This window comes from Bombus terrestris, chromosome 2, assembly GCF_910591885.1.
Source record: "Bombus terrestris chromosome 2, iyBomTerr1.2, whole genome shotgun sequence".
NCBI classification, from domain to species: domain Eukaryota; kingdom Metazoa; phylum Arthropoda; class Insecta; order Hymenoptera; family Apidae; genus Bombus; species Bombus terrestris.
In genome coordinates this window covers 17,089,122-17,104,012 of record NC_063270.1, presented here as the reverse complement: position 1 = coordinate 17,104,012, position 14,891 = coordinate 17,089,122, and the positions used below count along the sequence as shown (strand labels likewise).

The 14,891-nt window shown below is 35.5% G+C and overlaps 3 protein-coding genes across 9 annotated transcripts; 1 reads left to right on the top strand and 2 right to left on the bottom strand.

Moving 5' to 3' along the window:
- Positions 1–2,035: 2,035 nt before the first annotated feature.
- On the bottom strand, positions 2,036–7,005 carry LOC100650475 (leucine-rich repeat neuronal protein 1). 3 transcript variants are annotated; one of them, XM_012320331.3, is made up of 4 exons: positions 5,507–7,005; positions 4,673–5,029; positions 4,001–4,602; positions 2,036–3,520 (listed from the first exon to the last, which is right to left on the bottom strand). In XM_012320331.3, exons 1-4 carry the CDS (start codon positions 5,564–5,566, stop codon positions 3,226–3,228), a joined length of 1,314 nt encoding a protein of 437 aa, XP_012175721.2. In that variant the 5' UTR covers positions 5,567–7,005; the 3' UTR covers positions 2,036–3,225. The 3 variants fall into 3 exon arrangements, with proteins under 3 accessions (XP_012175721.2, XP_048270385.1, XP_048270384.1); XM_048414428.1 differs by lacking the exon at positions 5,507–7,005 and having other exon boundaries at positions 2,036–2,274; positions 3,274–3,520; positions 4,673–5,137; XM_048414427.1 differs by lacking the exon at positions 5,507–7,005 and having other exon boundaries at positions 4,673–5,137.
- Positions 7,006–7,158: 153 nt separating this feature from the next.
- On the bottom strand, positions 7,159–14,801 carry LOC100650236 (protein C12orf4 homolog). 5 transcript variants are annotated; one of them, XM_012320334.3, is made up of 10 exons: positions 14,395–14,801; positions 9,720–10,275; positions 8,969–9,190; positions 8,693–8,896; positions 8,478–8,593; positions 8,255–8,391; positions 8,055–8,175; positions 7,866–7,984; positions 7,626–7,751; positions 7,159–7,535 (listed from the first exon to the last, which is right to left on the bottom strand). In XM_012320334.3, exons 2-10 carry the CDS (start codon positions 10,223–10,225, stop codon positions 7,422–7,424), a joined length of 1,665 nt encoding a protein of 554 aa, XP_012175724.1. In that variant the 5' UTR covers positions 10,226–10,275; positions 14,395–14,801; the 3' UTR covers positions 7,159–7,421. The 5 variants fall into 5 exon arrangements, with proteins under 5 accessions (XP_012175724.1, XP_048270383.1, XP_048270381.1 ...); XM_048414426.1 differs by having other exon boundaries at positions 14,626–14,776; XM_048414424.1 differs by lacking the exon at positions 14,395–14,801 and adding an exon at positions 11,002–11,179.
- LOC100650356 (SUMO-activating enzyme subunit 1) lies at positions 11,182–13,077 on the top strand. The gene is made up of 6 exons (XM_003393981.4): positions 11,182–11,553; positions 11,726–11,897; positions 11,960–12,216; positions 12,303–12,484; positions 12,554–12,686; positions 12,775–13,077. Exons 1-6 carry the CDS (start codon positions 11,456–11,458, stop codon positions 12,938–12,940), a joined length of 1,008 nt encoding a protein of 335 aa, XP_003394029.1. The 5' UTR covers positions 11,182–11,455; the 3' UTR covers positions 12,941–13,077.
- Positions 14,802–14,891: the final 90 nt, after the last annotated feature.

Here is a 14,891-nt window from a genome sequence, read left to right as displayed (position 1 = left end):
GTAAATTTCATTCTGCTTTGTGCAGAAATGGCTTAAGTATATGTTCGTTAATTTGCCGATGGAGTTAGCGGAACAAGCGAGAATCGCTCGCTCGGTCCATCGCAGAATATTTACTTTATCCCTCGTTGTTCACTGATCAACCTTCTTCACTTGTATCACTTTTGCATTAAACGGCTCGTACGTATCAGTCACGGCAAAGGTACTATACGTGGAGAGAGAATTTTCTCTTTTTGCTTAGATATTGGAATGCATGTGTATATTTCGATAAACGAAAGCAAATTAATTAAAAAGAGAATCCGGTCATTATCCACTGGTAATATCATCTGTCAATAAAAAGAAATCCACGTGGATATCGGAATTTTGATAGCTACTATCAACTATGTAGCCGTTCGGGCTAATTTTACACGTTGAAGCATGCAAAATTAGTATCTGTTACGATTTCTTCATTTTTCCTCCGTATCTCTTCGAGATACTCAATCAGAACGATATTCACCGTGGCAAACATTCACGTAAAGTGCTTAACATTTCACGTAGCTTCAGCGAATCGTGTAATCGTGTAATAGAATTCGCGTGACGTTAAAGTCTACGAAATTCGTATCTCGAATGGCTTTTGCTAGAATGAGTTTCGGTTGGAATATAAAGGAAGGAAAATTATTAATTGTTAGAACACAGAGATTAGAACGGTTAAAAATTAAAAGAGTTAATGATTCTCAACTCTTGGAAAGAAGAATTAATTTCTTAATTCTCCGACTTGAATTTGACAGCGTTAAAATACGTAACATACGTCACGGTTTTCTCATTGACCATACTTCGCTCTTAGGGTAATGTGCTCTTCCATATGGAAGGCTCTCCGTCCGTGGCCCGTAACCCAATAGGCTTCCCGTAGGAAGATCATACTTCGGTACAAAGGCTGATCGCTACATCGCACGCGATCACGATGCACGTCATGGAAACTGACGATCTTCATAGCACCATTTGCTCGCTCGTCCTCTGCCACGCCAATATCGCACTCCCTTTTGGAACAAAGTGCACGTCTTCAACACATTTTCTGTATTTAACAAGATGAACCCTGATGTCGTCGAATTTTTCGCTTCGTTCGTAATTTCTACAACAAACTGTATCCATCATCTTCGTTCTTCCGTTTTCCCATACAAATTTATATATCCGTATAATACACATTTTGTATTTGAAAATTTTTACGCGCTTCAACATTAAATAAATACGATACTATAATTGTACGTAATAGTAGTATTGGGTTGGCAACTAAGTGAGTGCGGATTTTATCAGTATCACCTATTGACAAAATCCGCACTCACTTAGTTGCCAACCCAATATTTTCTTGAAAGATTACCATCTTTCTTACTCTTCTACTTTACGTAACAAAACAAATGATCTTAACGCTCTGATCTTCTTCTCGAATCTAACACCAGTATAACTTTCTAAGTTTAAAAATTTGTATATAATTGGACTTGGCGTACGTTTAACGCTATAATTATCGGTATCGTTCTTTCAGAATTTTGTTACTCGTGTATGCTATCAGGCTGCGCAATAAATTCTATCAATGATATTATCGATTCTCTGTTTTACTTGTTGAATCTGGTATCGGTATATTAGTTTTCATGATCGTGAACTTTTACATCATCGAACATGCAATTAACTAAATTCGACGCTACCAGCTTCTTCGATTCTTCGATCTTTCTTTAAACGAGAACAGAACAGAGTGCTCGACTCTTTCTTTTTATTTCCGTGCTGACTTAAAAGCACATCGTATAAAAAATATTCTTCGGCCCGAATTGCCGGCAAAGGGGAAGTAACCCCATAGAATCTCAATTAGTATTTGAACAAAAAGAGAATATACGCGAATTCGTCGATGCGTGGAATCATGTTGGAGAGCGCGGCTACCATCGCGAAGGATCTTTCAGAGGAAATGAGCCATCCACTGCTTTGTATCCATTCTCTTTTGTACCGCGGACATTTCGTTTCGAAATCGATGAGAAGAGGCGCGGTAAAGGGTTTCGAAAAATACGACGATACGTGCCGACAAAAAGACGTTTTATTCGATTCACAAAGAAGTCCCACATTGTTGGCTGTGCCACTCCAGGCGATGCCCGTGCGCTCGACGTTGCTACGGTGTTTCGAGGTTCAAGGGATGCGCCAGAATCGGGCTGTACGTTGCCTCCTGTATTTACGGCTCGTTTTTCCGCGTTTCGACGCGTGGCGATTCGATACAAAGCCTATTGATGCTCACCCGCTGTACAATGTTACTCGTTAAATCTATTTATATATGAAGACATCGTTAATTCCTCGTCGTTTCCTGTTTCACGTTATACATAGAAAGGCATAGAAAATTAGCTGTAGAGGATGTTTCAACATTGGCGACGTTCGATGATCGATGAAATTTTATCGGGCAACGAGAAACAAGCGTTAATCAATAAAAGTTCGCGAACTTTCTCGCCAAGATATCGATATCTGTACAAAATGTTCAAAACATCAACGATACGTGCGATTCATACTTCGACGCCTTCAAATTGATATATTCCTGTGGATTAGATTAGCTTCTGCAACTTAAGCTTCTTATGCTAGGTTTTAGATACCAACTTTGTATATCATTTTCAACATGAACGTATTGTACAGACGATTGGTTCTTCATGCAAAGATAAATTAAGAGCGCAGGATAAAGTTTGTTTCGTGTAAACTTTTGGCTGCATACGTATGCGCATTTACATGGCTCAGATAGTCGTTGATCGAATTTCTCTTTCTGCCTTTTCGGATCCAATAACTCGTAAAAATTGCGTGGCCAGATTTCGCAAAAAACAATAACCGTATCTTACAATTAACTGCATGCACGTTGTTGGTTGGTTGGCATTCGGAAGAAATGCGGCTCTTATTGGCAAATTTACCAGCAACGTACAGTACTTAATTACATGTTGAAGATTGATTTCTTTGAGAATCTTTTGTTGCAAAAATTTGCAACATTTGTTTTTGCGTAAGAAATTACCACTCCTCCTTACTTTCAAACCCTATATATAAAATCATTCTTCGACCGTCATTAAAATGTCTTCCCAATCTTGAAACATCCTCTACGTTATTTTGTTCGGAACTCGGTTAGATTCGTGGCTACGGAACCAGACCTAGTTCCTAGCTTTCGTCTTGTTCCTTCGTCGAGAAACTGTATCGCTTATCCTAGGTTAATACATTTCTAGTATATCGTTGTTCCGTGTTCATTCACTCGTCGTTTCGTTCGACCGTTTCGTTGGCCGCCAGGATTCTCACCAAATCGTTCGAGGACTCGTCGACGTTCGTATAGGTGACCGTGTCCCGGTTCTTTCGCCTGATGTCCCAGTGACCGAGCGGTCGTCTCAACAGGAAAAAGCCCGTAGCCAAGACAATTGCCACGACCAATATAAAAATGCAGGCCCACAACACTGGATGTAACATCGTTGCATCGTCCTCGCATTCCAGCTCGTGACTTGGTATCTCGCTTAGCTGTCTATTGGAATGTTGTTCAGGAGTTCTGCACCTGTGACAGAGACGAAGCAGTTGTATTTTCTCTATAAACTCGATTCATCGAAACGAAATTTTAGACAATTTAAACTCGAGCTATTATTATAAGACGAGCTATATCGCGCGAATGAAAAATAATAGATAGAATGATTGACGAACTCCAATTATATCGATTGTTTATACTCTGATAAATTTAGATAAAGGAGGTTCCATCATACTAAAGAAAAATATCTTTTTACTGGGTTTTAAATATGTTAGGTGGATGAAGGAAAATAATTTTCCATATATGTGATAAGGTATCGAATATTATAACAGACTATTAGCTTAAGTAGCATGTAAATGCGTTGAAAGATTAATAAAAAAATAATTTTAGTAGTGGCAGAGACATCTATACTAAATTCGAAAAAGCCTTTGTTATTTGCCGCTCGATGCTTCAATGCTATCGGCTGTTATTCGATGAAAAGTTTACGCAGAGTGTTCGGCAGATTTTACTTACTGAATTTGTCGACTAAGAGCCTTCGTAGCGTTTAACATATTTAGCCACTGCATTTTACAGTCGCAATGCCAAGGATTGTTTTCGAAGCTCAAAATCGGTGTTCTCTTTATTATCGACATGAGGTTGTAATCCAAGGTTTTCAGTCCGCAGTTGCTTACCGAGAGCCGTTGCAGTCGTGGTAGAAGACGATCGTTATATGGGATCATTTTTAAGGACGTTAATGTTCTCGAACCATCTAAAGACAGTATTTCTAAACTGGTCAAGTTTTCGAAATCATTAAGTAATAACTCTCGCAGATTTTGCATATTATTCAGTTTCAATTCTCGTAACCGAGGCAAATAAACGTCTCGTAATCGTGATATATGAGTGTTGGACAAGTCGAGCTCTTCTAGATTGACTGGTAGCGATGGAACCCTACTGATGGGATTCATCGATAAATCTAGGGTAGATAAGTTAGTTAGCGTTTTGAAAAACTCCGTGGAGAAATACGACGACGATACGTTGCTCAAATTCAAATATCGCAGCGCCTTTAAGTTCCAGAAAGCGTTTTCATGGATTCCGTCGTTGATCGGATTGTTGGCTAACGTAAGATATTCCAAAATCTAAAAGACACGAATCGTTTACAGTATGTTCATTTTTCAACTTGTATATTATAAGATAAGAGACAGTTACTTTGAAATGCTCCAACATAGTTTCGTTAACGATAGATAGTTTGTTCGACGAGAGATCGAGTATCTTGAGCTTCGGGATTCGATCGTTGAAGGCATTGTCGTCGATATATTCAAGTTTGTTATGGCTGACGTTTAATACTCGTAAATTATACTCGTCTTTGCAAAGGAAGAAAAACCTTTGAAGATGATTCTGCGACAGATCCAATATTTCCAAATTCGCGAGGTTAGTAGAACAGTCAAGGAAACTGTCAAATTCGTTCTTCCTTAGGATGAGATCGGTAACTTCTTGCAGATTAATCTGTGACTGAATCTTCATGAAAAAGTCTTCTTTCTTCAAACCACGCTCGGACAGATCCACCTGCGATGAGCAGAGAAAGAGAAATAAGATTTCAAAGAGACAATATTCCTGCATGAAGCGAGGAGAAAAATAAACGGAAAACTTCGACATTGTTCCTGCGTGTGTCATTCGCGCCAATTTTAAGAGATGCGAGGAAACAAATTTTGGCGCGTCGTTACGTCACAGTAAGTGCCATTACAATTTCAAAAATCGCGGCCTATCGTGATACGATGCAATGTAATACATAATCCTCTATACGTAATTATTTAAATTATCATCAAACGACTAATAAAACCGTTATTGGCGCCACATACAAATATTATAACAACGAACAACGTACAATTCAAGATTCAAAATTACTACGTATCGTACACAATGAATAAGTAAAAAAGTTGTGTAAACAAGCGATTTGGGGAACGAAATTAAAAAGAAATGTCACCAAACGGCTCGCGAATCGTTATCAGATCAAGTGTCAAAACGTCGCGTGTATAGACCCACCAATTTCTTCGAGGTCGTGGAAGCAATTAAAACGAGGATTGTGATAGCCCTGAGCCACATTGTCCAGGTGGTGGATGAATATGTGGTACACAGATAGACGTGATGGAATTTTGATTTCGTTTAAATGGATCACGTCGGGACCGTCTAGTTTCAACTATGCCTCTCACACAACGATCCGATGGAATGGCAACGAATTCATCCGCGGCATACTCTGCTCATGATTACAGTGCCGAATTAAGAGGGGATCGGGAGGGGCCTCAACATCCTGATGCAGTTGCTTGACCGATTTCCCTCTTTTTCGCGCCGTATTTTATAAGCTTTATTGCTTTATGGAAATCTTTCAGCGATATTCGAACCACTTATACTTCATTATACTTTAGAATGTTATTTATTTGATTATTTTATTACTTTACTTGTACTTTAACTTTTAACTTTCTTACACAACTTATAAATGACTTAATTTTCTTCACATCATATAAACTATAAACTTGGCTTGCAATAAATTTAGTTGCAAATAAAAAAGAGTCAGGTCGATAATTACTACGAGATTAATCGATAATTATTACGAAAAACTTTCGAATTATTTAATTCTTCGTGGTAATTCTCAGTAATAATTTTTGGTTTGTTGCCAATGATAAAATATAAGTATCGTGTTCCTTAAAGTTTGAATTATTCGGTCGAATCTTTCTCACGATATTATTACATCTATTAATATTTATACACTTTTCATTAGATGTTTCAGTCAAAATTTGCCATTGAGTTTCTTTTTGAATTTTCAATTTCTTTTCAATTTTTCTATCAAGTTTCCATGGTCACGTTTATTAAACTTGCACATAAAATGTAAAAAAAATTCTTCAAATGTCCTTTCGAATGGATTCACGGGGCGCGCATCGTGTTAATCCGTTCTCGAACAGTTCAGAATCCGAAAGGCTAACGCACCACTTTTTCGATAAAGCGAGATTACGTCCCCGATCCGCTCTTATGGTCTGCCCTGCGTTTGCTTTTTTCTTCCCATTAATCGCGTGTTTTTTCAATTAATTTATATTCGCACTACGATATCGCGCGACAAAACTTATTGCCATTAAACGCGGGGCAATTAAAAGAAAAAATATCGGATGGAGGTAGAGAAAAGAAACAGGAATGGTTGGCATATGACGATGCACCATTAATATCATTGTACTCGAATGCACGACTAATTATTAGACAGTCGACGGAAACGTTGAAGCATATCTGGTTAACTCCCAACGTCGCGATAAAGTTGGCTCCACCAAGCATGTAGGCTACGATAATACGTAGCGCTATAGTTTTATTGCAATTAATATAAAGTTGAATGCTTTTTGTTTCATGCCTGTGATACGACTCATCTTTTGGTGATTTTTACTTTTTCTTTTTCTCCTTCCAATTTTAAATCTTATATCTGCAATGTACAATTTTTTTTTCATCTTGAGAGTGTGATACTAAAGACGGATAAGATAAGATTCAATATCTCTTTTACTAGGGTATTACAAATTGTTGTAATTAGAGACATATGTAATACCACTTAACGGGTTGATTTGTCAGAGATTGCACGTTTAGACCATCGTGTCTTTTATTTTACTTAAGTATCAACTTTAAATATATTATGTAAGATGATCGAGTTAGAATTTTAATCGTTGAAAAGTTAATACAGTTTATTAGGGAAGTCTGGCGTACGACGAACGTACAGATATTGGCTATCGATTGGAAAATCTATCTTGGAAAATCAATTATGTAAATATAATATAAATGAAACAGTTTGTCGAGATTCGGGCATATCTTATATAGTATTCGCGCCAGCGATGAATTATTGCCGTCAAGATGTATGATATACGTATATATAACAACAAATACTTTAATATTTTCGACGCGTGTACAATAACAGTGGCAAGAGGGTCGTTCACTTTTTTGGAGTTTGAGGTGTACTTGTCGCTTTGAACACCAATGGATTCGATACTCTGAATATGCTCGGTAACATTGTAGCTAGGGTACCAAATACTTCCTCTGACATTCCCTAGAAAATACAAATATTTGATAAAATAGTTGTTAATTAGATAGAACTATCATTTGTTGTATTGCATCTTTTGGATCCAAATTAAATCACCTTTGGTACTAGAAATTGCAGATTCTTCAATTCAGCACCACCCCAAGATGCCATTTCTATCATGAATCCTTTTACACATTTGAAAACTAATTCTGCTCTCTTTGTACACCACGCAACAGTCATATCCTAGAATAATAAAATAAGATTTATAATTTAATATTATTAATCATTTACTATAATTAGATAATATTTCTCAATAAAGTATTAGTACAGAGATTATTTTGTTTAAGTGAAATATACCTCCGACATTTCATGAACAAGAAGTATTGGAATAGTTAGTGTGGTTACATCGTTGCAACAAGCAGTTTTTAAAATATTTCGTAATCCTAAAATGGCCGGGTGTCTCGAATTGATATCGCCTGCAAATTAAGTAAAACTCTTATCAACATGAAACATCTGTAGCGAAATAAATACATATTTATTACTCACCAGATCGCAATGAATCATTTACTACCATGTGGAAAATTACATGAACTTGTGCTAAATTTGAATGCCTCGTAATATAAACATCGCCTGTCTGTAAACTTTTGCTGCCCGTTGATCTTTTTGTCTGCAGAAAAAAAGATGCATTTAGACTGAATTGCATGAGATATCAGTATCTAATTTCTTTTTAGTTCACTTTTACGTACTTGTGAATCGTTTCCTTCTTTGTGATGCGCTTGCCTCCAGGCAACAGCATCCTTCACATCCTCTCGTATTTTTTCTAGTTGTTCATCGATTGGTGGGAAATGAAACTCTGTCGTTAATTGACATATTGAACATAATTCTAAAAGAAAATTTAATTGTTAATAAGATATGTATAATCGAACAATAGCACTTGTTAATTTAGTGCTCGACAAAATAACGTGATACCTTTCGTTATTCCCGAATAACTTCCTAAATGATTGTCGCTCAACAATACTAATCCACACAAATCATTAGAATATAATCCAAGAGCAGTCTGTAGTCTTTGAGGCGTTGGATCCATTCTATTTTAAAAGAAACGAAATGCTTTTTTTCAAACTGAATTTAAATACAAGGTAATCGTAGTGTCTCTTTTTTGTTTTTGTTTTTTCTAATTTACCAACCCAGACTCGCTCTTTTTTGTTCTACAAAAATCTAAAACATCGCCTGTCAGTATACGTATATTGTGCATCTGTTTCATCTGGGAACCCAAATGTATAGTGAAACTTTCTTCCAAGATAGGATATTCAGCCGTGTTCTTCTCTTCGCTGTGAACAAAATTGTCTAACGCCGGTCGTATCGGTGGCATCGTCAGAATTGGAGAACCCCTAAATAGTCATATAATCTATAACTACCAAGCCCATATCGCATGTCTATTTGTTATATTTATATATACGTACACTGGAGTCGGCAACATGTTAGTCTGCTGCTCTTCGAGTAACCTCATGATCCAGTTACGATATTGTCGCCTTTGTTCTAATTTCAGTGCGTCAACTCTTGATCCCCAGTGACCTTGCAATAAACTTTGTTCCTCAAAATGTCGTCCCGCCATCTCGTTTATAGATTTTTCGGTAGAACCAGCTTCGAGAGCTTCTACAGCGACTCGCATCTCCTCAGTCTGCCTAAAATTCATTTTTCTGATGTTTCTCTGTTCTCTTCTTTTTTTCATGCATTCATGGAATAAACACGAGTTATTTGAGTTTCAAAATCAATATTGGATCATTTGTATTTGTACAATTACAGGTCAAAACAAAAATATTAAAATGTCAGAAAATTTTAATTGGAGCTCTACTTTTATTTATGTTAGATAGAGATGAGTTAATTGCATTTCAGTTTTTTTATATTCTGTAAATGACATTCGTGCATATCACTATCATCATAATCAAAAGATATAGTCCGGAAATAGGGAGCATAGAGTGCAAGGTTCAATTATAAAAAAATTACTGTTGACTTATATTGAAGCTGTTAATAATCTACATGAAAGGTCAATGCAAGTGATAATTTATATTACATGAACTGCTGTGTGTAATATAAATAGATATTAGTATATGAATCTGGTCTTTATCTTGTAGCGTAATATATAAACAGAAGAACGTAAAAAATAATATGTACAAAGCATTCTGTACAATATAATACAATATTGCTACTAACTTTTGAGTAAGTTGTTCATACTGGGAATCCCTCATCTGAATAACTTCAGTTACTTCTCTTCCATGTTTATGTTCCGCTTGAAGGATAGGCTCTAATGATGGAGAGTGTACCAATCTATGATATGCAACAGCAAACAATTCTTCATCCGTTGTTCCAATAGGATCAGCATATTCTACTGTTTTTTGTTTATAGATCTTTTCCCAGTTTCTTATAATATCTTCAATATCTAAGGTCCCAGATTTTGCATTTTCAAGAGCCTTTTCTGCTTTCTCATCATAAAATTCTAATGTTAATGTTTTAATAGTATGCTCCAATGATTCCAATAAGTCTAGTTCCACATAGCATGGCAATTTAAAAGATGACATTATACGGTGCATAAGTTCCTTGACATTTCCACGATAAGGTATCTTTAATGGAACTTCCAATACATATTCTTGGTTTGTAGTACATGTTGGAAATTTATATATAAATGTTTTCTCTACATACTCATCCTCAGGCATATTCATATCTTCTAGAATAGTTTCTCATTATACTTTATAGCCCAGATATTTATTTTCTAAAGAAAGAAAGATACAGAGAAAGAAATCGTTAGTTAGTTTTTATAAAAGAAATTATGCAAAAAAAAAATTAACTTAATTTAACATTTAACTCTTAAAATATTAGGAATAATAAAGAGGAAGGTCAGCTTATTTCTCTGTAGTTAATAATGTTTTGCAGAGATCTGCTTTCACAATATTCCTGTCATAAGGTCAACGATAAGTTATAGAAACACCTCTGATTGCACCTCTTATCTATAATATATTAAAAACAATTATTTTCATGTATTAATTGTAATGACTTTAGATTTGGCTTTCAGATAAACTTGTTATCAAACGCATATAAATCCGAGATTACTCTTATAAAAAAGTCAATTAAAAACATGCAACAAGTAATTTTAATGCAATTAAAAATGTTTATAATGAAATTCGATATCAAGCATTTTTAAGTGTATTTTGTACACTGTGTCATGTGCAATTTTTTGAAATAAATATGTTTTTCAACTTTTATTACCGACTTATGAGGGCGCTAGTAGAAAGGTGTTTGGTTTGTTTATAAATAATTATTTCGATGAATATACTATTGAGTAATGATTTAAAACTCTAGCAACATTTATTTTAGATTTCCATGGAATGTAAATGCTTTTAAAAATATATGTAAAACAGCAGATATCATATTAAATTGGTATATTTGCTACATCTCCTTACTTATGACTACTAATCTAAACCTTGAAAATTATACTTGCAAGATGTTTACATTTTCGAAGCTAGCTAGTCTTGCCTTGTCAAGCGTGTTGTCACGTGGAAAGCTTGTTTCTGTTTTGTTTCAAGTAAAACATTCTAAACGAACAAACGAAACACACACATAACAGTCGTAGAAACCATTTAACGCCCTCCAATCATTTGATCACCAGTTCGACCAACCTAAACATTATATATATCGTTTAAGTATGTGTGGAATATGTTATTTATTGCATTATATTTCGAACGTATAGAGTTAACAAACAAAATTTTGTTGGGTAAATCAATTACATCAAGTATTATAATATATTGAGTAATGAATGATTGTCGCCTGTTCCTATTATTTGAATTAATATATCGTTACGTTGGCTGCATTCTACGAGACGTAAACGTCGGCGAAATTTTAGATCGTGATTTTGGCGGTAGTAGATTTTCAAGTATTAAATCACGTTTTTGAACATGGTTGGAGACAAAAGCCAAAATGTAGAACTAACAGATCATGAAGCTGAATTATACGATAGACAAATTCGATTATGGGGTTTAGAATCACAGAAACGGCAAGTAAAATACAATCTAACCTAAAATTTCTGAAGTTTCAAAATACAATATAAGTTATTGTTTTATACAATTAACTAAGAAATACATTAGCAATATATACTTAATTACCGGGATATGAACATTCGATTTATATGTGTTTTTGAGTTGATGTGTAATATTAAACAATTATAGGTTACGAGAGGCGAAAATTTTATTAATAGGCCTAAATGGATATGGAGCAGAAATAGCAAAAAACATCATTTTAGCAGGTGTTAAAGCAATTACATTTTTGGATCATAGAAATGTAACAGTCGAGGACCGGTGCTCACAATTTTTAGCACCTAGAGAATTACTTGGAAAAAATGTAGGTAAACAACTTCAGATATAGAGGAAGGTATATTATTTATATGAAAATCATGTTCATAGAGGGCTGAAGCATCTGTGCAGAGAGCACAAAGTCTGAACTCTATGGTTAACGTAGAAGCAGATACATCTAATGTTGACGATAAACCAGATAAGTATTTTAGCAAATTTAATGTAGTCTGTGCAACACAGTGTACTATAACGCAAATAAAGAGGATTAACGAGGCATGTAGAAAACATAATACTAAGTTCTTTAGTGGAGATGTATGGGGATCGCTAGGTTATACTTTTGCCGATTTAATGACTCATGAATATGCAGAGTAAGTAGATTTCTAAATCAGGTTTCTGGAAATGTTTTTATTAATGTATGTAAGTTACTAAAAGCAAGAGTTATTTTATTTCACAGAGATGTAGTACAAACAAAGAAAATACAAATCTTGGAAAGCGATGAACCTATGCAAAAGGACAAATTTGAAAATATTGTTGTAACTGAAAGACATGTGGACACTTTTGTACCTTTTAAATCAATTTTAAATATTACAAAATCTTCTCTTCCTAAAGATTCAGAAATATATTATATGATACTAAGTAAGTGTTTTGGAAAAAGTAAGTAGTATAATAGTAAGGACACTTTTACATTATCTATTCTTATTTTAGTAATGCTCAATTATCGTGAAAAGTATGGCAAAGATCCATTGCCCAGTGAAAGAGGTTCTGAAGATTTTGCGGCTGAAGCTGCAGCAATTATTAAAAAATACGATCTTGAGGATAAAATAAATCATTTAGTCGAGTATGTATTAGAAAAATTGTTATATTATTTAAAAAGTTTAACGTTTAATCTATTAAAAACTATATAGTAAAATTTATTATTGATTCAGGGGTGATTTATACGCACAAATTAGTCCAGTGTGTGCCATTGTTGGAGGTATTATGGGTCAAGAAATAATTAAGACAGTTTCACAAAAAGGTACACCACATAATAATTTGTTTGTTTTTAATCCAGATACATTGTGTGGAAAGATTTTAAGATTAGGTCAGTCATAATAATTTTGTAGGGTGGTATGTTCTAAGTGCTTCTTTGTATTACCAACTATTTCATAATTGCCTATCCCATGTTTTATTTCGTAAGAATGAAATAAATTTGCTAAAAAATAAAGAAAGATACTATTGTGTTACAGCTATGTTCCTTTATGCTTTATTCTTCTTTAATGAGAAGTTAGAATCCACAAATAATACAATATAGCGTGTAATCACATTATCATAAAATGTCAGAAATTCTTTATACATTTATTTCAGGAAAGAATATTTTTCGAGGCTTTCCTGGCATATATTTTTGATTCAGGATTTCTTTCACTTCGAATTACATTACACTTCTTATTTCTCGCTTCAAAACCGAAAAGAACATCGCTCGAGTTTTGGAGCTGTAGTTGCGAATTGCCGAGGTTTCCAATGTATATATTAAATATATGTTGCATTTCCATGTTCTTCATTTCGTGGCATATAAAAGTCAAATGCATACGTAAATGTAGTTTATAACAGCCCGCACGGGTTCTAAGATATTTTTGTTCAACGTGTACAATCCTCGGAAACGAAGGGGTCGTCGCGTGTACGTGGAAATATGACTCACTTTCCCGGCTTCCGCCGGGGCAATTTGTGACCCGCTTTGCGGATTTTTTTCGTGTCCTTTCGCGTGGAAAACGCGGTGGGAAACGTGAAATGGAAATTGAAAAATTGGAAAAGGGGGAGTCGAGTTGGAGCACGGCTCGTTATGCTTTATCGGCTCGCTCGATATTACCTTCGTTGCCGCGACAATCTCTTTTTATGCTTCGACATTATTTAAAACGTTGTACCCTTTCGTGCAATCTCCCTGATGAAATCCCATCACTTTTCAATGTCCAAGTTTAATCGACTTTACCCTATAAGAATTTCAACAAAGTCTCTAAATATATACAATATACAGGGCATTTCAAAGCGCAGAATCGATTGTATGTATTGATCGAGGTTTACTTTCCAAGTTATTTAGTTCTGCGGGCATCTTTTACCTATTTCACCTTCTTTTACGTTATTCATATCCATCCATATTCATTTCTTTTTTTCATAGATTCTTTTAATTTTCATTGCTACCTCTATTCTAGCGATGGTAATCAAATACCGTACCGTGTTAGATATTTGATATTTATTTTACCCTAACACCATAAAAGATGTAATAAACACGAACAGCGACACCAAGATCTGATAAGTACGAAGACGGAGCACGTCTCCATTATTTATACCCGTCTATTTATTTCTCTCGTACACTGTCTCAACTTTCATAATTACCTTTTTCTTGATGAGTGTAATCAGATATTTTACTATATTATCTAACTCAATCCGAAGAGATTTAATAAACAGAACAACGACACGAAATTTGATAGGTATAGACAAGTTATCCAACATGAAATTATTTAATTACGCGATGATCCTGCGCCAAGCAATTGCTTTCGCGCGAAGTATCATACCTTGCTTCCTTGTCCTCGCGTATCAGCTTCGTACGTATGTGCTTGAGAATCGATTCGTTTTTCACCGAAGAACTATGACGTATCGTCTTTTCCCATGTACACGATGTCGCGTGTCCCAATGATCATCGCGAACGATCGTACGTAAACGCGAGGAATTAGTTTGTCAAATGTTCCTCGTATATATCCTTCTCCTTCTCCTCCTCCTCCTCCTCCTCGATTACAGGTACTTACAGGCGTGTGCAATCGGGTTCCTTAACGATGCGTGCACGTGCTTTCACGGCTGTCGAATTATCTTTCACGAGGCGCTTTCACTCGCGTGTCTCCTGCTCGTTGAAAAACCATTAACTCAGCCGAAACTCGTATACGAACTGGTCACCCTTGCTTCCCTTAATTCGCGTTGGTACGCTCCTTCGCGTTCGCTCTGCTGGTCCAGACTAGGTTGAACCGTTACGTGACTGATGCGCCGTCACATGTCTGCAAGCGCGACCAATTGTGTT